The 27,439-nt window shown below is 43.4% G+C and overlaps 1 protein-coding gene across 1 annotated transcript; it reads right to left on the bottom strand.

The window, feature by feature from the left end:
- Positions 1-777: 777 nt before the first annotated feature.
- Positions 778-27,413, bottom strand: Itm2b (integral membrane protein 2B). Its single transcript, XM_057786518.1, has 6 exons — positions 27,113-27,413; positions 8,826-8,954; positions 6,951-7,157; positions 6,399-6,509; positions 5,703-5,853; positions 778-4,696 (listed from the first exon to the last, which is right to left on the bottom strand). The coding sequence occupies exons 1-6, from the start codon at positions 27,227-27,229 to the stop codon at positions 4,611-4,613; spliced, it is 801 nt and encodes a 266-aa protein (XP_057642501.1). The 5' UTR covers positions 27,230-27,413; the 3' UTR covers positions 778-4,610.
- Between the last annotated feature and the right edge of the window lie 26 nt (positions 27,414-27,439).

Here is a 27,439-nt window from a genome sequence, read left to right as displayed (position 1 = left end):
AGGGCAGGTATGATGTTAGGAATGTTAAATTCACATTTTGAGACTGTTTGCAAAAAAAAAAGAAGGGGGGGTTGTAATAGCACAGGTGTGAAGTGGGTTGGGCGAGCTGCAGGAGATGGGAAACTGGAGATGGAGGATTTGGTGACTACCCAAAGATGAAATTTCTGGCTTGGCCATTTTAAGATTCATTTTATGTCCATGATCGTTTTGCCTACATGTATGTCTGTGTTGCATGTATGTGCAGTGCTCAAGAAGAGGACGCTGGATCCCTTGGACTGGAGTCACAGAACATGTTGATCTACTATGTAGGTGCTGAGGACTGACATCAGGACCTCTACAAGAGCTCAAGCACCCTCAGCTGCTGAACCAGCCCTCCAGGCCCTGGCTTGGCGGCCTTAAACATTATTTCCAGTTTGATGATAGGAGGATGTCATCAAGGCATCTTAAAGTTACATCGTATGTTAAACTTTTAACAGTCTCCTTTGAGGACTAGGAAGGACTGAGACTGGGGAGCAAGACCTGGTAAAAGCAGGGTAGCATTCAGTTTTAGTATTTCTGAACTGTTTTTTTTCCTAGTGGAAACTGCATATACAAGTAAAAGTTTAAGTAATAAAGAAACCTATGAAATTATGTGCGTAATTGAGTGGAGAAAGCCAGGGACTGTCTAGATTTGTCCACTGTTCTGGAGAACCCACTCCTCTCCCTTACAACCATCTGCAACACAAAGTCAACAGGACAAGAACGTGGGCGCTAACATTCCTTCAATGGACACACAGATGGCAACAGAAAACATTTTAATTCTTGGGGTCAGAGTTCAATAAATAGCTCAGAAGTCTGAAGTGGTTCTTACTGATGTTTTCAACATGACAAAAGCCTGAAATGATTAATAGGCAGCAGAGACTGAATCATGCCTTATTCGAATAAGCATTAACTACAAAGACCAAGACAGAAAAACAATGACTTTGGATAATACAGGATGAAGGGCTGTCCTTTTTCTAAACAGACATGCTGAAGTCCTTGTTTAGAAAATAAAGCCTCAAATATGCCAGAGTCAGTGTCCAACACAGAATAACTTACAGACACCTGGGCAACATCCCTGCTCAGTGGAGGAGTCTTTAATATACTGAACTATTAAAGAATCCTAAATTCAGCCAGCCTTAGCTCATAAGCATATTCAAAAGTACAACCCGCACTGTCTCCTTCCAATAATCCATCTGATTTTTGGTTGCACTATTAGACTGTCTGAATTTTAGCTCCACACTCCTACTTCTGGCATTTGAGATGAATATCGCTCAGATCACTGTGTACTCTCCCCCCCCATCCCGTTTACTAAAACCTGGTATGAGAATATAAAGGAGTCAGGAAATGCAACAAAAAAAAATTACATACTTAAAAGAAAGTTTGGCGTTTACTAGTTCATCGTCAGCAATACTGGGTTCAAAAACAGCATGAACTGCCAACAATTGTACCGCGTTAATACAAATCATTTTTAGCCATCAGCTACCTCTTGAGCCAGAGCGTCCCTCGTTCCTCTGTCACAGATGATAAATCAGAGTCCCAACCATTTGTTTTCTGACTTCTGGGCTCTTTGTTACACAGAAGCAACAGAATGTGCCAACTAGGCCCACCCTGGGTTTTCAAAGCCATTTAGAGTTCCTGTAGTCGGAACTCTACCATCCTGACCCAGCCACACACACAACATTTATGTTGAAATTCTAATCTCCAAGGTGGCATGGCACTAAGGGATGGGAGCCTTTGGGTGGTCGTAAGGGTGGAGCCCACAGGAATGGAACCAGTGTCCTTACAGCAGAGGACTCAGAGAGAACACAGGTGTCTATTGTTGATGACAAAGCAGGCCCTCACCAGAAGTACCTTGATTTTGGCCTTCCAGCCTACAGTTGTAAGAATCAAATACCTGTTGGTAAGTCACTAGCCTGTATTTCACACAGCATCCCACCTGCAAAGAGAACTCAAGGTCAGCAGTCCCCTAGGAAACTGTGAACCTAGTCCTATGGGTTTGCTTGTTCAATGTCCTTTCAGATCCTTTACTCTCTAGCTTCTCCAAGGCTCTGCCACAGCACTTGAGATCAAATGGCTCCTCCTAGAATCTCACCCAGTAATTCTGATTCCTGGGAGGGGAGACAGCTGACCACGTATGGATGAGAGCAGCTTTTTCTTCTCTTCTTTCTTCCAAGATCTTGCCAGGCAGTTGAATGTCACAGTAACCCTCACGTTGTTCATGTTGCTTTGAACTCGTTCAGAACAGGCACACACCGCCACTCCTGACTGGGGCACTCTACTCTATTGATGTATTAGTAATGGAAATAAAGGCATAGATAATCCCGCTACCCCAATCCAGCTGAACCAATGGTTGCGGTTGTAAATGTTCAGCACAATCAAGTGTTTTAACTAGCGCTATATGAAGTTCTTACACGGTTCTAATGAAACATTTTGCTGGAGCCCACGATACTGACTGTCAGCAAACTCATACACACTGTGTGAAGTCAGTGAGACACTCTGGATGTTGCCACAGCTTCCTACCCTATTGCTTCACTATCTTAAATGGAAGAACAAACTAGCATACTGCTTTAAATCACAGACCTTAATGCCCGTGAACTACCAAACAACAGCCTGAACAGACTACACAGAGAACGGGGCAAGAGCAGCGATAGGGCATTTGTACAGCACCTACAAGGCCCCAGCTCTGAGTCACAGATTACAGAAATATTTAAATGAGGGTCTTTCAGTAATTATTATAACGAACTGTAGCTGGCCGACTTCTCATTAGTCACAATGGACTATAAAGAGCCACGTATGTGAAACTTTTTTCCTTTGAGGAATTTATCTCCCCACATAAGTACGTGCTGGTGCAATATAGGACGCTCACAGGCCCCTTTTAAAATCCGGAAAATACAGTTCTCATCTAGTGAAAGCTTGCTTCTAAAGGAAAATTCTCCCTCCCTACTATCCACTTGGCTGTGCTCACGCTCTGACGGTTTTATCAAAACAAAACCAAAAAGGCCAGAGTCACAACACATCCTTCTGACCTCAGAGCAGGTTCCAGACCAAAACCTTTATAGACTTCTGAAGTTTCAAAATTTCTGACCTAAAGTCAGGATTGAAAAGTTTTATCTCAGGAATCTGTAGCAAAACCACTCTCAGGTTTTTTTAAAATTCTTATTCGTGTGTATGCTGCATCATGTGCAGGTACCAGTGGGAGTGGGAAGAGGGCATTAGATCCCCAAAACACATGCAGTTGTGAGCCATTCAACATGGGTGCTGGGAACTGAACCTGGGTCCTCTAGAACAGCAGGAAGCACTCCTAACTTCCGAACCTCACCTGGGTCCTACTCAGGTATCTTACATTCCTTGGATTATGAATTACTTCAGGTAAGAAGCAACCTCAGAGATAAAAGTCAGGGGTGGTGCTCACGCCTGTAATCCTAACACCCTGGAAGCAGAGGCAGGAAAATCACCAAGAGTTCAAAACTAGCCTGATTAGATACAATTTTCAGGTCAGCCTAGTTTTCAGAGTGAAACTGCTTCAAAGCCCGAAATAACGACTAATCCCTGCCGTAACTTGTCAGGTACTGTGGTTCGTGTCTATCTTCCTACTATTAGAGGCAAACACAGAGCCCAGAGAGACATTGTCCCAACTACTCAGACCCACATCTTGTGCTTCTCAAAGGGCATGGCCTCGAGAATAACCTTCCATTAGAGGAAAAGGGAGCATCATTCAAGTTTGATAATAAGAGTGACTTTAACAACATCCACAAAGAATCTGTTTTAGTTATTAATGGCTTATTTTATTTAAAAAAAAACTGACTTTTTAACTGTATGTAGAGAACCAGGTTTTATAAAATAGCTTCATTCTCTATGTACGTGGATTACCTTAAAATATGGAGAACCAAATGCTTCTTTGGTTTTTCTCTTGTGGGAATAACAACACACAGCCTCATCACATGGCTTTGCGATATTTATATTCCATTGCACAGATGTGGGCTATACAAATTAGTAACGTAAGTTGTTTCTTAAATTCCAAACATTTCTCTAAAATCTTAGTACAGCAGAGGGCTAGGATATTAAAACATCAGGCTGACATAATCCTCTAAAGTAGTTAAATGCAACACCAAAAATACTGCACATTTTAACTAAAGGAATATGTATTAGAGGGTGGGCTCCAGGCTAACAACTAGGGAGCAGGGCTGGTAGCATCTACAAGTAAAGTCACTGTGGTCATCTTAACATATGCAAATGACTATTTTTTTTAGGTAACCCTTCCTCTTGGAAGTATAGAAGTAACACATGAAAATCCAGATAAATGAAATTATTCTTAGAATGTAAGCTCTATGGAGAAGCAAATCTTACCTAGGACCCCGCACATTCGCTAACTCAAATGTCAAAGACACCACGCTAACAAAAAAAGGTTTGGTTTTGTTTGTTTGTTTTTTAAAGATAATGGTTTTAATTGAATTAAATGAGATGAAAAGACAGTGAAGCCCTGTTTGCTACTTACACGAAAAGAAGATTTTAAAAAATAATCACTGCACAAAATACAAGGGAGGGCTATACTGTGGCATTAAATGTCTCCCCACGCTTTTCTTGACTGCTCAAGAACAAATTGAAGTTTCCACAACAAATTTGTTCTCGAAATGCCGAATGTTGAAACAGTCACTGGCTTCGCGCTTCTGAATACCTGTTTGGGAAGGCAAAGGGTTTTATTGGTCAAGGTTCTGGTCCTTCAGTGCTAACTATTCACAATAATCCTCAGTCACTCTTTAGACACGAAGAAGTATGCCACTCTCTATCCATCCCATAATTTCTGTACTGTATGTAAGTTGTTCTTCCCTGCATCTTTTCATACATCATAGCAGCCAGTAACGGAGCTTTACAAACTGCTTACTGGTGTATGAGCTCGAAGATTTGAGAGATGTTCTAGCTATGTATGGTGCGCTTACACGTCCGTGTGTGCCTGCTGAACTGCACAGCAGGACGTTCAAACATCCTTCTATCAAATTGGCTTTAGAAAATGATAAACCAGGATAGTAACTTGCATGTAAGAATGAAGGGGTGGGTTTCAGATGACTGATCTGCCTGAGGTGAGAACACTGTCATTCCAAGTAAGAGAAATGGCCAGAGAAGCTTGTTACCGGGGGACACCTTCCCTGGGACATCAGACTGCGGTGTCCCTGATGTCTTCGTACCGTCACACAAACTTTAGTTCTGCACTGGTAATGGGCACACGCTGCTACTCTCACGCTCAGGGGAAAAACAAGGTTAAGGGACTGGGCGAAGCCGCACGGTGGCTGTCAGTGCTCTCGAATCCGCACCCACGTTCTTCCTAAGTCACCTGGCTACGGCTGTCCTCAGTATGATCCCAAAGGTGAATGGCCCAGGGAGAATATAAATCCCTGAGAAGCCAAGTGAAAGGCTGAAGAGAGACCTCTGGATACTGAGACCTCCTCTTTCCAGTGCCTGGGCCATGGTGGGAATGCAGGGTCAAATGTGACTTTTCTACATTCAAGTGGAGGGGCGGGCATCTCCAGGTAATGACATTCATGTAGACTAACTATCTGAAGAAGTGGTTCTGGGATTAGGATGATTCTAAGTCATGGAAATACTAACCAAATGAGACACAGTATCCTACGGCAGAACGTCACCCACAATGCTACGTGCCATAGGAACCACCGGATCATCCTTACCTCTAATACTTTCTCGGCGCTGCAGCTTGTAGGTTTCCTTGTCGTGACACAGTCGATAGATGAAGAAGCCCAGGTGCTCCACGTTTTCGATGCGGTCGGTAATCACCATGTGCTCGTGAATAAGGTACGACTGGGGCAAGTAGGTTCCAGCCTACAGCGGGAAAATGGGACACAAAACCTTCAAGACACACACTGAGCGAATGGCAAAGGCAGGCTCAGATGACAGCGTGTCAGGGGACTGCTTTCTGGAGTTGCTTCTTTCCTTCCACTACAGGGTTTATGGATTGCCCTCACACTGTCAGGCTCGTATAGCAAGCACTCTTACCTGTTGAGCCTTCTCCAGTCCAGTTTTCAATGTTTTCCAAATGCCCCCCCCCCCCCGTTTTTTCAGGACAGGGTTACTTTGTGTAGCCCTGGCTGTCTTAGAATTCACTCTGTAGATCAGGCTGGCCTCAAATATACAGAGATAAGCGTGCCTCTGCCTCCTGAGTGCTGAGATTAAAGGTATGCGCCACCACCACCCAGCTGAAAATATTGTTTTTAACTTAAACTTTGAAGCATTAGACAGAAGAGGAAATAATGCACACACGCGTGTCAGCACTTTGTTAGAAACCCTTGGCTACATCCCCGAAGAGTGCGCTCCAGGAAGGCTAACTTTCCCAAGAGGAATTCTGAGACACTGTAGCCACATCATACCTTGATGTTAATGAGCAGCTCCAGCAGGTTTCTGGGCGGCATAACGATGGATGTGTTCAGAGGGATCACGTAGCACTTGTCCAGGTTAAGGTCCAGGTAAGCAGTGAGTTTCTGGAGAAGAGACAAGTATCACTCAGATCAGTGTGCCTGAGAGACACAGCAACTGGGCTCCAGCAAGATGGGCTAGCTGTAGAACTGCATTTCAGTAAATCAAGAACTGAGTGGGATCAACAGGCAAGCCAGAGGCAGCGAGGTATAAGAAGGCCAGGGCTCAGAGGGAAAGGAACCCAAGTCTATTCTTGTCTATCTCATTTGAGACAATGCTTCACTGTGTGGACCAGGCTGGCCTCGAACTTACGATCCTTCTGTCTCAGCCTCCCCAGTGCTGGGATAAAATGCATGCTTTGAGTCACCAACTCCCTCCCTCCTCCCTTTCATCCCCTTCTTAAGTAACAATCCCTAAATAGCAGAATTTAGCAGGTATTAAAAAATGAAAACTGCAAATATCCCAGCGAACCTGTCCTCTTTCCACAACCCCGGGCATCAGCTCACCTTGTTAAAGTCGTGCACGATGTTGGCGGGGTCGCTGTCTGCAAACTCTGGCACAGGCACGCTGATGAATTCCACCTCGTCCTCCTCAAAGATCTTAATATTCTCTTCAACTGTCTGGTAGCGAGCAGCTGGGGCTTCTGCAGAAGGCTCGTTCAAGATGACGTCATCTTTGATGTACTTGAGCCCGCAGTAGTACACATCATCCGGCTATGGGGTTGAGAACACGGCGTTTGAGCAATTCCGCAGGAGACAGGTCTTTAAACGTGAGCCTCACTTTAAGCTGCCACCTCCATCTAAATAGTATTTTGCTTACAAACTCCTACTTTTCAGACGACAAGTCAGACAGTTTAATTACAGAGTTAACACATTCTTTATCAGATTCTGAAGTCGTCTTTTTTTTTTTTTTTTTTTTAAGGCCTTTCAGAGGAAGAAAAGTAGCTGATTTCCTCTGATTTTCTCTTTACTCTTTGTGGTAGATAAAAACAGTAAGAAAGCTTTCTGGTGTCAAGTAAATCTGAAAAAACGTACAGACCTTCTTCTATTTGTAGGCAGTTTCTCAGAAAACACATTCAGAAGCAAGTCACGTTTTTCTTTCTTTTGTAATAGGATCTCAGGTAGCCCAGACTGCCCTGTACCTTGCTGTATAGCCAAGGATAACCTTAAACTTTTGATCCTCTAGCTTCTACTATGACTAGCTTACGTGGAGGTGGTGGGATTGCACCCACTCACATAGATAAATGTATGTTATAAAAATATTTTTAAAGTATACGTATATAAAGTCTGAGTATGTAACAAAACATTTTGATACCAAAAATTCTCTCTTCACAGAGGAATTGCAGATTATCCTTTTTTGTACCTTATGCTTCTATGCTTCATATTAAAACGAAACGCTACATTTAAGGAGATGTAGCCAGGAGTGGTGGTGGTGCAAGCCTATGATCGCAGCACATGCGGTGAAGGCGGAAGGGACAAAAGTTCAATGCCAGACTTGTCTATTTCAAAAATAACAGAAAAAATAAAACCCCTATAAATTCAATCACATTTATCAATATGTCCTTGAATAAGATGATAAGAATTCCTATAACTTTTGGAAGAAGACTTCAAAATTTATTTAAAAATCTCATTGGCAAATGTTTCTCCCTAGTTTTGAAACTTAAAGGTTTGAAGTAGCCATAAAAGTTTTAAAGTAAATTTCTCCCAAGATTCCTTAAGGCCGAGGATTGGGCAGATAATATTATAAACCATCATTAAGTGGAATCAGGGTCTTGACACATTGAGAGTCCTATGAACACTGAGTTACAGACAACTTTCCTAAAACTTACGTCAGCATCATCTCTGCAAAGTTACCCAACTCTTCAATAATCACGCACTGACCCAAACTGGCTATCCAGTGATGGGTTTGTCAATACTGTAGCTTCTATGTTCATCAAGTGGAAATTCACCATACATCTCTTTGATATCAACTATGGTAGGAAAACCAAAGTCTATTTTGAAAAAAAAAAATTCAACAACTTAAACTCATGTGCAGTACCCGGTCATCACTATTCTGCTTTCAATGATTATGTGTCTCATTTTCTGGTAAACACATGAGCAATTAAAGGATCCAGACAGACAGTGCATGCTTAGAGCAAGGTAAAGACCATGTTCTGATTCACATTGGAAAGGGTAAAAAAATCCAGACCAAAAAATAATTCTCCTGGAGCTGGCGAGACTGCATATTGGGTAAAGGTACTTTGCCACCAAACCTAACAATTTGAATTCAATCCCTGGGACACAAACGGTAAAAGAGAACTGACTCCCCAAACCATCTCTAAGCGTGCCCCTCCCCCATACACAAATGTAGCAAAAAGAAGTCTAACTATCTTTTTATGATACCTGAAGTGCAAAATACTTGTACAGGTAGGCGCCTCCAAGGATGACACCAGCAAGCATGAAGGCCAGTCCGAAGCACATGCACCAACACCACGCTCTTCTCTGCCCAACTGGGACCACGTCCTCCGGGTCCTAGACCAGGAAAAAAAACAGCCAATTAATACACAATCACAGAAGGCCTGGCATTATCAATGACGATAAAGACCAAAAGAATTAAGGCTCTGATCAAACTCAACCACGGAATGAGGAAGAGGGGCACCAAGACATGGTGGACACTGGTACCCTGGGGGACTTCTAGGCGGAAGTGGTCTCTGTCTTTCTCTTTCAATTCCATCTAGTAACAATGTCTTGAGCAGTAATAAAAACAAACCACTATTTCTATTTTCCATACAACTTTTAGTGCTATCTTCTAACATTTGAAATTCAGGAAAGGTAACAACACACAATCTTGTCTTATATTATTAGAAAGTATTATAGTATTGTAAAGGTTACATTACACAGCTCAGATAGTTCCTAATTGGCTCATTTATAAAATTGCTACCTTTACAAGTAGTTTATTGATTCCATTCCAGATATGAAACCATTCCTAAAGATCTACAGGAAAAGCAAACGGAACACTAGCAAGAGTGATGGGACACCGAAATTCTCTGCATTAGCAGGACAAAGTTACTTCTCTAGAATTAATTCTGTAATTCCACCCCTACCTTGATCTCACTTTGATAATGGTTTTCATTTTCTTTTTAAGAATTAGCCTTAAAACCCAACATGGACTACCTCATCATAAAATGGTAGACTCAACCTAGGTCTCTCTCACAGCACATCAGCAAGGGAGACAGAAAACTGTATGAGTAATGAGTAAGAACACAGTGCGTCTACCGGCTCAAGGGAGGAGATACGGCTAACATGATGAGCTACTCAGGAATGAAAACTGCAGTTCTATATTTCTGATTATAAGGTAAGAGATCACATCTGGGCAAAGTCCAGTTCCAGGTTCTGCAGCCAACAGAACAGTGGGAGGCTAGATAGACGCACACCTTTGTGTTGTTGGGAGAGGGTCTCCCCATGGAGCCCAAGCTGACCTCAAAGCTGTAGCAATCCTCCTGCCTCTGCCTCTACATTCACAGAGTAGAGAGCTTTATTTGTAAACACAGAACCTTACAGAATAACAAATAATATTCCATGTCAGGTTCAGACCAAAAGCCGTGGAGGGGACTACATTTTAGGCAGTTCTCATCGATGATCCTGCGTGGGTATTTAGATCCACGAGTCTACTAAAGTAACATGGGAGTGACCCTGGGAAAAATTTATATCCTACCAGTGAAAAGTTCTAAGAACTCCAGATAAACAAGGCTTTAGAGACTCGAATAAGAAAGCACATAAAGTCTTCCTGAGCCTGCCCGACAATGTTGCAGGAGACTAAAGTATTCCCAGCATAATTTCTCTCAGGGTGGGGCAAGTGTGGGGGTTGGAATGACAGAGGAAAACGGTCACTCTTGGCATTTGGCACCAGCTGCTCAGGCAGCCAAGTATACGCATACCTAAGCCTATCTGCCAGGCTCCCTCCTACGAGGACATAAATGAAGAGCACAGGACCACGGGTGGATGCCGAGAGGGAGTATGCAGTCTTGCTGGCACACGGACACTGAGCGCTCGGGCTTTCTGGTTTATCATTTTAACTACGCAACCAACAATAATTCTGAAAAGAAATTATACATGTCTAATACGTTTAGACAGCAGTTGTATTAGACACCAGGAAAACAGACTCTGCCAAGAAAAAGATGGGCTGGACCATTATGGAAAATATGCAAAAAGAGCCAAACAGGATGTGTATAACTAGAATCCTAGCACTTGGGGGTCTTGGCCACTGACTGTCATGAGTTGGAGATCAGCCTAGACTACACAGTCAACTCTAGGCCAGCCTGATCCATCATGTAAAAGCCAGTCTCCTGTCTAATCAAGATACAAAATAACATAAATATGAGATCCAATAGGAAAAATTCACAGAGCATGAGACAGGATGAGTTAAGAAGGAGACTTCCAAGGGAGAAATCATGGCATGGAAGGTCACAGGACAAACACACATTGCCAGGCAGATGATGTTCCCGGGAAGGAAATAAAAGGTAAAGAATGAAGACAATCACAAGGACACTGTGATACAATACACACAGGACACTGTGAAACACACAATACACACAGGACACTATGATACACACAATACACACAGGACAATGTGATACACAATACACACAGGACACTGATACACAATACACACAGGACACTGTGATACACAATACACACAGGACACTGCCAGGGACCCTAGGATGAAGAGAAGTAGCTGGGGTAGGCCACAGAGGGCCTAGGGATGGAGCTGGTCCTAAGTTATTTTAAAAAAATCATTCTAGGACAACAGAAGAGACTGATTTGTTCAAGAATGCCACCTTAAAACACTTAAAAAACAAACAAACAAACAAACAAACAGTTACTCAGCACCTGAAACACGGCTTGAGAACAAAGCAGCAACAAGAGTCAGTTTCAGTAGCTACATTACAGACCCAAGTCCATACACCACCGGAACCTCCTAACAGCTCCGCCATCTTCAAAGCCTGATCTGTTTCCTCTGCATTGCTTAGTCACTTGCTTTCCTGCGTTAGAAATTCACGTAGACATCTAATCTTGCTCCTAGGCGAGACAGTTCCTGTGTTTATGCGTGTTCATTTTGCATTCCTGGAACCTCTAAGCCACGCTTGGCACTCAGTTAATAACATGCAGATAACTGATGACTGGATGAAGAAAGAGCTTGGCTGTTTAACTTTTCATGATTCACAGAAGTTGTATCAGCAGCCAGAAAGATAAGGGAGGGGACAACACCATCATCTATGATGCACAGCAAACTGGCTATCCGGTGGAGGCAGCGGCCGCACTTAGCCCAACATCGGTTAAGGCCGGCCACGTGGAGCATACTGGGAGAGATCCCGTAAGAAATGTGATGTTTCATACGGTCAGCCATTTATGAATTAAAACAGGTATGGAAGACATGATGGCCTACCCACATTACAGTCTGTGTTATAGAGCAGGCGGAAAGCACTTTCAAGATTAAAGTTATTAAATTGGGTCTGGTGGCTGAGGCTGGAGATCTGCCACAAACTCAAGGCCAACCTGGGCTACATAATGTGTTCCAGGTCAGCCAGAACTACAGTGTCAAAAAATAAAATTAAAAATACAGGAAAAAACAACAACAATAAAACCTCAGAGAGAAAACCCCGTACCTGTTGGTTCACTAAAATTCACACGATAGCCTTCCTAGTCAGGAGTACAAAGATGCTCATTATTAAAGCTGAGCTACTCAGTGCAGTACCTGACATCCCGGCCAGTACACAGATGACAATACACACAGGGTGATAAAAAAGGAAATTTAAAAAAAAAAAATTAAAAAAATCAAATTACTAAAGATCAATTATAAAACATCACCTGTTAAGCCTATAATCCTGGCACCCGGGAAGCAGAAGCGAAAGGATGGAGAGTTCAAGATACAGCTGTGCAAGACGGCTGGGTGCTTAAGAGTCGCACTGTCCTTGCCAGGGAGACAGCTGGGTGCTGAGGAGCTGTCCTGCTTTTGCAAGGGAGCCCAGGCTCAGTTCCCAGCACCCACATCACATCAGGTGGCTTGCAAGCATCTTGTAACTCTAGCTCCCAGGATCCACCACTTCTTACAAACTGGAGAGCCACATTGGTACATGTGCCTTCACAGGCGCGTGCATGCGCAAAATTAAAAAATATTTGAAAAAATAACAAGTAAATACATGTGCCTTCACAGGCACATGCATGCAACAAAATTAAAAAACATTTGAAAAATAACAAGCAAATTCAAGTATTTTCCCAATTTTAAGAATGCCTAGGTTTCATGAGAACCTGCTTCCAAATACCAATAAGAAAATAAATCACCTGTTAAATACCTATTTATAACATCATTATTCAAACTTGTCCCAAACTAAAGCCAACCCAAATATTCATTAGCCGGTAAGTAAATTTCCATTTATCACATCCACATTAGGAAACTGAACAGCAGAGGTCCTGTATTTTGTGTGCATTTCAACATTTTATAATTTAAAAAAGAGAAGCCCATCCCCACATTCTCGGGAGTGTTCGTCTTTCTCTTAACCCTAGCGCTTAAAACCTGCACTAGAAATCTCTTCAAAACCTCCCAAGTCTGCTTCAAACAAGAAAAAGAAGAAAGCTCACTAACAAGCAAGCTGTTCACGGGGGTACGGCACGCAACTCCACTTGGCCTGATTTAACTGAAGTCACAGATTCCCTCCCTCCACGGCACTGTAACTGGTGCACCTCAACTATGCTGAGAACTCCCGCAGGTCCTACATAATTACCACCTCCTTAGTCCTCCTCAATGTCAGGACTGTAGCCCAGTTTACAGAGGAAGAAAGCAAAGCACAGTCGGGCCTACTCCCATCCTCAGCGACCGAAAGAAATAGCCACGGCTTTCAACTCAGCTACTCAGGAGGCTGAGGGACACAGGCTGCGGTCAGAGGGCAGCCTGGACAACTTAAATTACACACATACACACACACACACACACAAAGACTGGGTCGCAGTGTGGCATAGGGTTTGACTGACCCACGAAGACCCAGGTTCACTCTCCAATACACAGACATGGCTCTCTTAGGTACCACAATATTTTCTGGTTGGAATAAATCATACCAGACAATAAGGCAAGATTACTTAACTATATCTTAAGCGAAATGAAGGCTAAATTGTGTTTTACTTCTATTAGTTATGAATTAGGTCACCTCAATCAGTTCCCTAAGAGGCTTCAATAAAAGGGCTTCTATCAGAAACGTAGTGCTTAATTTTTTTTAAAATTCTGTTTCAAAGTAACAAGCACTTCACATTCTTCGATGCTTCCATTTGAGCCTTATTTACATAATGAATGGAGCACAGAGCTTTAAACAATGTTTTCCAAAGCCCTTCAAATGTAGCATCTTGCGGCAGTGCTGAGAACGACAAGGCCAGGCTAGGATGTGGGTGAGTGGGGAGGATGCTTGTCCAGCACAGTGACTCCCTCGGGCTTGAGCTCCAGCACCACTTGCCTGAAACCAGGGGTGGTGGGTACCAGCGACTACGCCCTGAGGATGCAGAGGCAGCAGCAGAACTTCAAGGTCATCTTTAGCTACAGAGGGAGCTAACACAGTAGACCCTGTCTCAGTAAATAGATAAATAAAATGTTCCAGAGACAGCCTGAGGGTGGGGAGACTGCAGCATAAAAATACAAAGTATAAAAATAAGACAGACTAGAGGAAAGAAAAAATAGAGAAAAGAATGAATATACTTAGTTCAAAAGAGTATGAGCTACTGAACATCATATAGATTACTGGAGTTTTAAATATGCTGGGCTAATATATTGACAGGGTATTTTATAATGCAGCAATCCAAAGGAACCGCTTGGAGAAGATCTGGGGGGTCGGGGTTTCTTCTTTGGAGTTCCTCCTGGTCTTGGGAATTCTTTCCCCACTTTTCCAGAAAAAAATCTACATTTGCTCTGCTTGAAAGAAAATAAAAAGATTTTTGACATTTCTTTGCATGCAAAGCAAAAAGAGAACTAGAAACTGGGTGTGTGGCTCAGCTCTCCGCACCTGCCTGCTCTGTTCAAGGCGTGGGCTCACCCCACCCCTTCACTAATTCCAGGCCAAGCTCAGGCTCGGGCTCTGCACCTGGAGATTACCACAGCCGAGATTTTCCCCTTTACAGGTGGCATCACGACTCATCAAGTCAGCCCCCTCGATCCCGGAAAGTTACACTGTGAGATATTTACTGTATACATTTTAACCTGGCTCATAAAACTCCTATGGAAACTTGATTGTTGTGTCATTACTATCTTCTTCCCAGATTCATTGTAATTGAAAATACTTTCTACAATAAATAGTAGTTTTAAGTACGGAAAAAAAACGAGTTTTGAACTGTTTTTCTTTTTTCCCCTTGGTATTAGGAACTGTACCTAGAGTCATCACTCCAGAGAAGCGCTCTGTGTCTCCAGCTCATTTTTCTTTACTTATAAAATTTTTGATTTTGAGGGACGCTCTCACTGAGCTGTCCAGGCAACCCTTGAGCCTGTTACGGTCACAACCAGGATTACTGGCATGTGCCACCAGGCCTGCAGCGCTCTGGGATTTAGAGGATGGGAGATGCTCTGCTTACCTGCCTCCATGTTAGCTACTCTTCTCAGTAGAGAAGCGTCACAAAGACACACCTCGTGATCTGCCCACCATCAATAACACTACCAAGGGCATCTGAGGAAAGGGAGGCCGAACCTCAGGCTGAGCGCTAACGTCTGTGAAGGGCAACACATGTTTGCCTGCCTTCTCTCTTCTGCATTGCCATCTGTACATGTTTCCCAATTTGTTTTTCCTACAGGACTGTCATTGTCTCCATTACTGACAAAGTCCACACAGGAGTGTTTATTACCTTTGACACATAAACAGGAAGCAGCTTCCCCAGGGCTGGGCATGCGCTGAGAGGAACAGAGAGAGAGAGGGGGGGGGGGGAGCTGCTTTTCGCATTCAAGGGCCATAGTTCACAGTGGCCTCAGGCAAGTTAATTAGTATTGAGCTGAAATTAGGAGACACAGCTCCGTGTTGGTCGGGAGTTATCGAATTGGTCTATATTTAGAACGGGGGAGGGTAGAAGAAAGGAGCACTTTGAGTGGCAGTGCTGACGTCGACAGTACTGCTGCTCACAGAAAGAGAAACAACCATTTAAGCTATTGCGTAACTACCTAGAGAAATATATAAAATCCGAACCAAATTATAAAATGAATTAAGCAAGCAGGTCAGAATTAAGAGAAAAAACTCAGTAAGGTTGTAAAATTACTGCCTTTGGTGCAGGAGCATTTTCAGTCAATTTTGTATCATTAGGGCAAAGCAGGGTATCTGAAGAGAAGTAAAATACTATTGAGTATTAATGTATGAGTAACCTAAAATCTATCCTTTTCTCATGCTTTTGCCATCGCTTAAAAGATGACCATCATTTCTCTAGTATTTATTCTTTCTGCTTTCTGAACTTTACCACGGATAGCTTATGAAGCAAATTTTCGTCGCCTTTCCAGCTCATATGCTTAGTTAGAAAGTAAGGAGTAACAACTGGCAGGTGTTTTGTAAGCAATGTCACATGCAAGTTTTATCTGTTGTTAGTGAGAAAGCCTCTACTGGGGACGATCAGCTGGCAGAGACAGGCTTCTCCCTCCCACCAGAATCTGACTGTTCGGAATGACAGCCATCCTCCTAACACCCTCACGCAGTCACAGATGGTCCACAACTATCTAATCCATCACCATGAAACCCAGAGTCAAGACTGGAAAAAAGGAACCAAGCCTGCCCCCGACTCACATTTTATATGAAGATTGGATTTTAATGAAACACAGTAATTTTATATATTTATATTAAAAGGTAAGCAATTCTATTTGATAGGCAGAACCTTTGGTAATTCTAAGTGTACCCTTTCAAAAAATATAAAATTAATTTTATTCCTACTTATTGTATTACTGCAAGACTGTGACTAAAAACCCAGGGCCTGGTCCTCTACCACTGGCCTACATCACAGATCCACACGAAACAACTTAAATGTGAACATTTACAGACATCCTCCATCCGAGTATGAACACATGAACGCTAACACGATGACTAGCAGCTGGGCACAAGGTACATCTCTACATCTACAGGAACACCAGCCCCCGGGAGCCTGAGAGCAAGAGGACCTTGAGTCTGAAGAGAGCCTGCCACACACGGCAAGGTAAAAATATGTCCTGTGTCCTGTGAGCAGACACACTGCCCTCTCCACGGTGGTCATGTAAGAAATACTTTGACTCAATGGCTCAGCTGTCTGTACTAAGCGCAGACATCACTGGTAACGGTGGAGGTGCTGTGTGTCACCTTGGGACTGTGATCACAGCCCTCAGGAAGATCGCAAATTCAAGAGAATCCTCCACTACACAGCTGGTTTAGAGGTCTGTCTGGGCCTTGACCAGAAACCCAAAAATAGATCAATCAATTCAAAATAAAGTGAAAATTCAGTGCCAAGTATTTGATCTTGGCTCCTTATTCTACCATGCTTCTGGCTCTGGGACCCAGGGATCTCATTTCCCTGTGAAAGCAGGACTGGCAGTTTTGAACACGCTGTCAAATCCATAGGATTTTACTGATCATCAGGTTATACAGGCTAGTTTATGTATGACCACTAAAAGTATACACACACGGGGGAAAACAATAAAGGACAATATTTAGGTTGCCACACTTGAAAACAAATCATAAAAAGCCAAGATATAAATGAAAGGCCAGGAGTGGTGATGAAAACCTGTAGTTATCAGACTCAGGAAGAAGAGGCAGAAGGATCACTACAAGTTCAGGGCCAGTCTTGAGCTACATAGCAAGTTCTAGTCAAGCCGGGGCTACACTTTTAGACACAAAAGAAAACAAGAAAAAAAAAAGTGGAAAGTATTCACTGCAAAGGGCGTATGCCCATCACAGTCAGGGCAGTAAAGGTGTAACACAAAATCCCGTCGGTAGCGAGCCGTCTCAAAATTACTCCTGAGGTCAGCAGTCTTGGCTCTTTGGAGAGGCCATCAGAGAATGAGGGTTCATTTTTCTAGGTCATCTTGTCAGGTCTTAAATTAGTGCCAATAATCCAGACAGTTTCCATTATTATCCATTATTAATTATCATTAGGCCTATTGTTAGTGCAAAGGGAATATTCTAATTAAACTTTCAAAAGCAGAGTTGAAAGTCCTAATATTGATTTTCAGCTAATGTTTATCTTCTGAAAACTCAAAGGGGCGATGATAAAGGCAAAGGGAGCGAGCGAGCGACCTTTCAGCTGCACAGAAGGGAAGCGCTGGAAGCAGAGGGAACATACCAAAGCCTGAGCAAAAGAGCCTGGGGCATCTGCAGAGGGGACACAAGCAGCCCAGAAGGAAACGCATGGAGAAGCAGACACCAGAGCGCCAGCAGACCAGGAGACATGGCCAGTGTTCCCCAGCACTTAGGAACCACAGCTGATGTAGAATTTGATACTAGATGATACCGGATACCAAAGTACCGATGGAATGAGAGGGTCAGGCGGGAATGTGCATGCCTGCAATCCCAGCACTCAAGAAACTAAGACAGAAAGATCGAAGTTGAGTGTAAGGATAAGGCAAGTGTTGACGATCCATCATTCTGGGCCAGCCTAAGCTATAGAAAGAGATAACCTCAAAGAAAAGAAGGAAGGAAGAGAGGCAGAGAGGGAGAGGAAGAAAGATGGGCAAACTCAAATATGCAAGGCTTTACAAGTTTTCTATCAGATTTAAAAAAAAAAAAAAAAAAAAAAAACAAATCCAATGCATAGAAGCAAAGTCAACCCAGAATGACTGACTCTCCAGTGGGCCAGAAGATACAGAAAGCAATTAGACTACTGTCAGAGATGAACTACCAAACACTACATAGAAAATTAAGCCACGTTCTCTCCAGTTTCAAGGAACAATGATCAAATCTTGACAGAGGGAAAAGATTTTAGGACTGAAAAGATGGCCTGATGGTTAGGAGCACTGACTGTTCTTCCAAAGGTCCCAGGTTCGATTCCCAGCACCCACATGGTAGCTCACAACTGTCTGTAACTCATCCATGAGATACACAGACATAAGCAGGCAAAATACCAACACACATAGAAGTTTCTTTTAAAAAAGGAAAAACTTTTTTTACAGGAAAGGAAGTACAATGGAAGCGAACACACTACTCTGGCAGTGTACCAGACAGTGCTTGTCAAGAACAAGAGCACTGGCTACCAACTTAGCAAGAAGTTACTATGTATACCAAGACAACAGATTTCCCATAGAGTGGAAACACACACACACACACACACACACACACACAAACTATATCCACCTTTCATTTGGATACTGCCAGTGAGTGCGTATTAAAACCAGAAAAACTAATAATAAACTTTTGGAAATAACATGAGAGAGCAGAATAAGCAAGTGTTTGTAGTCACTGTTACCCAAATGTGGTCCAGAACCCCCCCTCAGAGAGCCACAGCCCTACCATTAAACTGTGATGTCGTTTTCACTTTCACTTCGCAGTGGGCAGCAGTTTTCCACAAGCGGAACGTGACATCGTAGCCAACAGCACGGACGTGCAGATTCCCGCCATCTCGTGTCAAATCGCTCACCGCCCACTGCACAACTCCGGGGGTCTACTCTTAAACTGTTAAGAGTTGTTTAGAAACGTTGGTGACTTACAAATGGCTCTTTATGCTGACGTAAGGGGACCAAACATTCTGCCTTCTTTCTGATAAGAGTAAATTTTAATCTCTTTATATACAGCCTGTAGAATGCAAAAATTCCTTGGGTTAAGGAATAATTTTTAACTCTTACTCAAGAGGCTCTGAGACTAAAATGTTGGAGAATCCCTGACTCAGAGAAATGTGGGGCTCAGACCACCATGGAGAGCTGGGCAGTGTTGCAGCATGAAGTTACCAGAGTGTGCTCTGCTCGGTGAAGCCACAAAGAGTGGTCTCGTGGCCAAACTGTAATGCGAGACCAGAAGTGGCTAAGAAGGGAACATAATTGCTTCTGATTAATTTAAGGACTCTGACATTACAGGAGTGATTGTCTCTAAGGGGAGAAGGCATAGTGTAAAAGAAAATATTTTTTCCAGTTGGTGGCAAAATTCTTTCCACACCTAGGGTGTTAGTTCAGGTGCATACATTTAAAACAATCTGTCACTCAAGAGCATAAATTCTGCTACGCGTACCTGCACCACAGCCTCTAGAATGCGTTCCTGTAAGCTACTGCAGGCCTATTGACATTTTAAAACTAAATTCTAATGCACCAATTATGTACTAGATTAATACACATTTTTAATCCTAATGGTTTTTATGCTGAAGGAATCTAGACCAACAGAAACGTCAGTACTGTCCTACAAAACTGGCATGAGGTGGGAGATCCAGAACAGCATCACAGAAGTAACATTGCCAAGTAGGACTGGCTGCCAGGGCGGGGGCGTGACTTCTGAGTCCAATACTCACCGTGCTGCTGATGGAAACAGATGCAGAAACCTGAGGTGATGCAGTCGATACAGCACATGAGACATCAAGGCGAAGTTCAGACCTGACCACAGCACTAGAGTTCCCACCGCTGAACTGAACTGATGTCCGAACTGCATCCCTAGCCCCATTTACTGAGGGAGGAATGTCATTTTTTAATTCTTTTTCCTAATCATTAGAAAATGTGGGATTCAGTCTATTTCCCACGCCACACCTGAACACAAGAGCCGGACTTTGCTAGCTTTGCCTTCCACATGAAAAGAGATTATAAAACGGTGCCCATTTCAACCCATTAGCGTTTCTAGCCAAATTATCGTATGAATTTATATGAAAATGCTCATTTGCCTTTAAAAACTATGGTATTACAGGGTATTAGGGAGTAGCTCAGGGGTACAAGTATGGGCTTACTCTACGGGTCCTATAACCAAGAAACAATGGTATTACAGGGTATTATGAGGAGCAGCTCAGGGCTGGAGTGTGGGTTTACTCTGCGGGTCCTGTAACCAAGAGGTGACTACCACCACCAGCAGGAGCAGCAACAGTCGACCTGACATTTAAAAATGAAAACCAAAGACGGTCTAACTTGCTTACTATGCAAAACCTTCAGCTTCATCAGTTCACCTTCCTGGGCGGTAAGAGGCGCTGCGTCTGCCCGCTCTTTAGCGTGCCTAGCCCTGCTCTAGCTAAAACTGGTGGGACTGGGGACTTTCCCATACCACCCAAAAAGTAAGCTCCAAGAAAAACTAAGCAAGGAACAATGACCATCTCTCAATGCCACCTTCCCTAGTCTAACGGGAGCTTTTGGATACTGTGGTGATCTAAGCAATTTAATTAACAATGAGAATTGCCTAGGCATGGCTAGGCATGGTGGTGCATGCCTGTAATCCTAGAACCTAGAGACGGAGGCAGGAAGAAAGACACGGGTTTGGGGCCAGTCTGGTCTACACAGTACATTTCAAGCTAGCCTGCGTTACTGAGCAAGATCCAATCTCAGAAAACATAGGGAGGGAGAAAGTGAGAGAGAGAAAGAGTAAGAAATATAGCTATTTGGGGTTTTTATGGTAATTAATTTTAACCTGGTACAATCGCTCAAGCCTGATGTCAAGGTGCCCAGGAGGCCAAGGCAGCAAGAGAGGAGTGAGTTCCGAGTCAGGCTGGGTTATAGTCCTGATCAGCCTATGTTACAGGGTAAGGTTTATCTCTAAAACCTTTAAATATTGCTATCACATTTAAGAAAAAATTAAGATTTAAGCTTTATACTCACTATGAAAACTTAAATTTCTTAAATCTTAAATTCTAAAAATAATTTGGCACTAAAAGTAAATGATTCGGAGCCAGGTGTAATAGCACGCGCCTTTAATTTCCACATTCGGGGTACAGAGTCAGGTAGACAGCTGTGAGTTTTGAGTTCAGCCTGGTCTACATAATGAGTTCCAAGGGAGCCAAAGCTTCCATAGTGTGGTCTTGTTCCCCCCACACCCCCAAAAAAGAAGTAGAAAAAAGTTTGAATATTTGAGTATTAAAAATCCACCAAAGCCTATTCCCGAAGATACAGAATTCAACTACCTTGTTGAATACCTGTGTAAACAAAAATGTTCATATGAATATTTCAAATTCGCACCGGAATCTCTTAGCACTTTTCAGCCTGAGGCAGGAGGGTAACTATAGGTTCTGGGCCAGCCTGGGTAACAACAGTGAAGTTGTATTTCAAAAGACAAAAACAAAAAACAAAAACAAAACCGAGGTTCTAATACCATGCATACTGTCTCCAATAAACTTGAGATGTAACTTAAAATTGCTAGCATTAATAAACCAGACTATAAATTTATTTCAACATTAACCTCTCTTCAGTCATATTTATAATTAGATCAAAGTTATGAATCCCTTCAGGCACCCTGTGAGCATCCGTGACCGAGACAGTGAGCGCAGAGTCAGGCGACTCCTGCCAGCCCTACAGGGGTCATTCCCGTAACTCAATTCAACCTTTCCTGTTTAGGATTTAGGACTTCTATTCAGTCGACTTTGTCCTAGAACAGGACGACTATTGCAACACTTCACAGCGCTTTTTTTCCTCCTGAACTCAAAGTACAAACTTTAAAAAAAAAAAAAACAGCAATCCTTTCAATGTTCACTCAATGACTGGTAGCACACCATGAGCTTAAGGCTTGTGAGACTACGGATCCACATACAGGAGGACGTGGGAATCACAATGAAGTAATGGCTTTTTTCCTCAGTGCTGTTTCGGTGATTTTTAAAGGCAACACACCAAGTAATGAAATTCATTCTGTTAAATGGAAAGTTTTAAAATGATGTCCTTAGGATGACTTCTGCCACACCACCTTAAGCCTTGACCTTTCTGCTGTCTTGTAAAGGACTATCACTTGAGGCTCCCCGCAGTGCAGTCGGGAGCCTGGGACAGCTTTACGGGGGCAAGTTAACTATTTTCTAAGACATTCAGATAATCATCACCTTGAGACTGAGAGGCGTGAAGTCCCTTATCTTAACAGGTAGTGGCTGTGGCCTGAATCCTTCAGTGGGAAAAGTCCTTAACTCCTCCTTCAGTCGCCAGGCTCTAATTAAAGTGACACATTTAGGGCTGGAGAAATAGCTCAGGGCGGGGGTGTAAAGCCCTTGTCAAGCTCGTCCAAGGCTCTAAGTTCAATTCCCAGGGCCGCACAAGTGGAACTCTTGCCAAACAGTTAAAGAGAGCACATTTACTTTGACCCATTTCTTTCTCCAGGAAGATCTTTACTAGCACGGTGTCATACAAAGCGATCCAAGAGGCTTTAGTCAAAACACGAATTCAGAAAGCATCTCCTTTTTGAGAAAACAATGCAGCTTTTGAAGTCGCTTCAAATATTTGGGTTATGGTTTGATGAAACCGCAATGTCTCAGATTACCGCCCGTACATTCCTCTCTGGGCATTAACACACAGGTCGGGCTTCTGCGGCACACAATCGACACTTGGGAGATGAACGATGAACACGTTAAACATACCTGTATCATAAATGTGTTTGAGATTTTTCTGGTTTAAAAGAAATACTGCTGTTGACATAAAACTCTTAGGTGGTAGAGTTGAATTTCGTGAGTTCTTAGAGGTTTGTGATTATGCCAAGGACAACATCCGGCCTTCTCCAGCAGGAAACCCTTATCCTGGCAGCTAACTTGTCCTTCAACCGTAAAATAACGACAATGTGCAACCTCACCCACTCTCAAAAGCCAGGGTGCCCCCAGCAGAGATGGACAGAGTAACTGATGTCACCTAATATAAAACTCTTCCCTTTAGATCTCCATCACGGAGGCCAAGACCTAAAGAACGGAAGCGTTTTACTGGCTCTAGCCAGGCATGATGGCACACGCTCGTCTCAGTACTAAGAGCACCTTTCAAGCCAGCCTGACCTACGGTGAGTTCTAGGACAGCCAAGCCTACTCTGCAATAAACTTACACAAAATTACGTTCCTAGGTAATGAGAATCACTCTGGCTACAGAGAGCCAAGTTCCCAACCCCTCTACAGATCAACGCCTCTTACTGCTGTCTTGCATTTTATGTCCTTCCTCTACTCCCTCAAGCCACAAAAGTACCAAAACCATTACCACAAACTGAAACCTAAATTATTAAATTGTTCAGTCCTGATTGTGAAAATAGAGAAAAATTAGAAAGCATAAACTAGGGCCCACTCGGCCATTTGTGACAGCTCAGTCTGCTCTTCACCCCGACACCCATGATGTCCATTTTTTTTTTTTTGGCTCTGCAAACAATTTACCTCTTACCATCTATCACAAGCAGCTTGTGAGGCCATCTAATGAAGCAAACGAGTTTTTTTTTTTTTTTTTTTTTTTTTTTTTTTTTTTTGAGGGCTGCTACTGAGCAAAGGCTTCATGATTAGGAACTGCAGCAAGAACTCCTGCTTACTCCCCTGCTCCACATCGAGGCAAGCAAAAGTGAGAACCTGCTTTATTACATAATCCTCCCTTCTATTTAGTTCCTTTTGCTTTAGCCACTGCCTCTCAGGACTCAAGGGAGGAATGAAACAAATTCATCATGGAAAGGAAGACAGGAAACTGTCTTGTGAGGGAGAGGGGGGTACTTGTTTTCTTCTCCCACAATGAAAACAATTGAACTGTAAAAGCAGGGCGGGGAGGGACAGAGGTGCAATCTCAACACTCCAGAAGTGGAGACCAGAGGATCGGGAGTCATCATCAGGTACTTACCAAGTTCAAGACCAGCCTGGGCCATGTGAGACCCTGACTCAAACCAAAACCCCAAACAGCAATTTTAATTATTGCAAAAAATGCAATTATGTAACCTTAGCATCTTCACATAATTATTTTAAAACTCAAAGAGTCCTTGTGGGCCATCTGGTTCTACCCTCTCATCTTACACAAAGGAAAAGTAAAATTTACACCTTAAAAAAAATTCCAACAGTTATTCTGGGACATATTTGGGACTTCTGATATAGGAACAGTATTTTCTTGGTATTTGCACACATACACAAGTTTTCCAAGGTTCAAAGAAAGCGCTGAGCACAAAAATCAAGGACTGTTGTCTGTATCATAATGTATGCAAATCATTTCAAAATGATCTTGTCACACAAATCATGATACTGTGATTCTTGCTCTGCCTGTGCCTCTAAGAGCTTTGTGTCTATGAGAACAGGTCCGGGAAGAAGACAACACTGTCAACAGGAAAATGTGGAAGAAACAGAATGCCAACTGGTTGGGATAGTGTAATCAAAAAACAAACAAAACAGCTGCTGGAATCACAGCTACTGCGAGGACAGCAGCCACACTGGAGCAGTAGAACTTCTTCCAGAAGGTTCTCTGCAGAGAAAGATACAGCAGCAGAAGCTGAGAGCAGCATAAAGTACAGACAGATAAATTACATAAGCCAGTGAGGGGCAAGAGTGATCAGAATCCTTATGGCACCGAGCGGGGGATCCCAGAGGGGCAAGCCTCAAGCACAATTAAAAACAAAACAAAACAAAACAAAACAAAACCTGGTCCATTTTTACTGTGGTCCCTGAGAGTTAAAAGTCTTAAAAACGCTTTTCTTTTGGAGTTCTGAACCCCAACTAGCCTAGCGTGGTCCCCTTGACTGAAGGAAATGCCCCAGGCTAATCACACTAAGGCTAATTTTGTTTCCAGCCCAGGCGGTCAGACAAGGTGGTTGCCACACAGTCCAGCCCAAAGGAGCCCCAGAACATTATGTAATCACTCTGCAGCCCCGAAAGGATATCAGAAGTTCTCTCACAGAGGTCTGTCCTTAAGTAGGCTTTTGCTTTATCCTTCCTACTTTCAGCGTGGATAAATACTGTGCCCCCACCCCACACTGAGAAAAGGCTTCCAGGTTTTAGAATACAGAATGGAGAAAGAATTAGTTATATCTTTTGGATTAATCAATTTGGCTGTGGTTTCTGTGTGGCTGTAAAGGAACATGAACCCTCACTACTTAATTGCAGGATTTTCCTGTGGACACAGAGATCAGAGAAATTAAGGAATAAAAGCAAAGTACAGAACTAGTTACCCTGGAATAAAACGTAAATTGTGGTAGGCATATGAGTACGCCTAAAAGCCTGAAAATAGGACCACTTCTTCATAAAGGACAAGATTTGTCACCAGTCTGGTTCAAACCTGCTCAGCAAAGTGAATTCTGATGTCTGTTGTTCAGAGTTTCAAACCTTCAGACCCGTGGAATAAAGGACAGAGAAATGACATCACTGAGACTTTAGAGTGGGAAGCATTGTATCTTCAAAACTTAAACATGTACCTATACAATAACATTAAGAGTACGTATTTGAAGCTGGGCATGGTTGTGCACACCGGTAATCCCAGCTCTTGGGAGGAAGATGGAGGATCAGAAGTTCAAGCCCAGTTTGAGCCAGATGAGACTCGAGGCTCTACAAACAAGGATACTGCCGGGAGGCTGCTGTCACTGGGTTCTTGACTACAGACCTAGTATAGAGCACATGCGCACCCCCAAGGAGATATAAGGTACCATGGCAATTTTCACCTGTGAATTCTTCTATCCAAGACTGTTTGCACTGGGTTCAGGAAAACAATACTAAACCCAAAACCTTTAATCCTTTAAGGGAACCAGCTCCCTCTTCCTATCTCAGGGGAAGGCAGTCATTTAAAAATCAACCCGATGTTTGCTTTTAGCTGGAACATTTCCAGAAAACAAGTACAAGCCGCCCAGATTACCATTATGTTCTCAAAAATTTTATAGGGCGTTAGTGGCCTGTTTCTTAACAGTAATTTTCATTACATCATAAAAAAGAAAAAAAAACCTTAATGATTGTACCAGAGACACAAATGATTGTTTTTAAGTCAAAACTATAACTTCCCAAGTGATAATAGGTATTGAAAAGTATTTATGAAAAATTAAGCAACAACTACTGTTAGTATCTGTTAAGTATCAAATGTCTGCAGTCTGAAGACTAAGCAGAAGAGAAAAACTTAAGAGACAATTACATTTATATTTAAAAGAACACTGTAAGTCACTTTAAAAGCTAGAATCCAGTGACGGCTTCGCTCACGCTTATTCAGTGTTAACAGAGGATTTGGAAATGAGGGTGCATTTGTAGGGACAGGAGCCCTACCTTTAGGTTGCAGGTTTCACTTATCGGTAGTTCCCACAAAGACGCTGATAACGTTAAAAAATCAACTGTTGGTTACACGGGAACAGTCACAATAGCAATTACTTTTACCTGGAATATCTGTTACACTAATAAAATCAACACCCAGAAACTACTCCCAGTATACGGTTGTCCTCTCTCCCTCCAGACCCCAAGGTGAGGTTCACCTGCCCACACTGAAGGCCGTTTGTAGGCAAGGGGGTTTGTAAAAGAAAAAGCTTTTATAAGATGCTTACAGTAACTGGACTTAGTCCAAGGGCTGTTCAGCCTAGAAACGAAAGTATGAAACAACAGAGGTTTAGGCTTGTTATGATGTCAGCCATTTTAGGCACAGTATTTATACTGGAACAAAGTGCCAAACTCCGTGGTGGCGGTGCCAGTCGCTGTAGATCCCCAGGCGACCAAACCAGGTGCAAAGCGGCGGGCGCTTGCACACCTGCGCAACTGTCCCCACGGGGGTCTCCACGGCCGAGACCCCGCCCGCTGCACACGCACTACGGTACCCCCGAGCGGAGGGCTGCCCGGGCACCCGTCCCCTCCGTGGGGACCCCGCCCGCGACCCCAGCCCAGACCTTGCAATCCACAGCCACGGCATCCGGAGGGATGATGAGCGCCTCCTCACTGCTCTTGGGCTCGTCCTTCTTGGACTCCTTCTGGGCCAGCGCCGAGTTGAACGTCACCTTCACCATGGTGCGGCCTGGGGCGCCCTACGGGCGGCGGCGACGAAGGCTGGGGTCGCGGGTGGCGGGATCCCGGCTGCGAGTGCAGCCTCGTCGGCCGAGCTCAGGACGCGACGCTGCGGCAGAGGAGCGGACTGCGCGAAAGCAGCAGCTCAGAGCAGCCCGGTTCCCGGCCTCGCAGCTGGGGCACGGGCGCGGGGAGGGGCCCGGCGGGGCGTG

This window comes from Chionomys nivalis, chromosome 12 (genome assembly GCF_950005125.1).
Source record: "Chionomys nivalis chromosome 12, mChiNiv1.1, whole genome shotgun sequence".
Taxonomy (NCBI): Eukaryota; Metazoa; Chordata; class Mammalia; order Rodentia; family Cricetidae; genus Chionomys; species Chionomys nivalis.
Note: the sequence above shows the minus strand (reverse complement) of the source record. Positions and strands in the feature narration are given on the sequence as shown.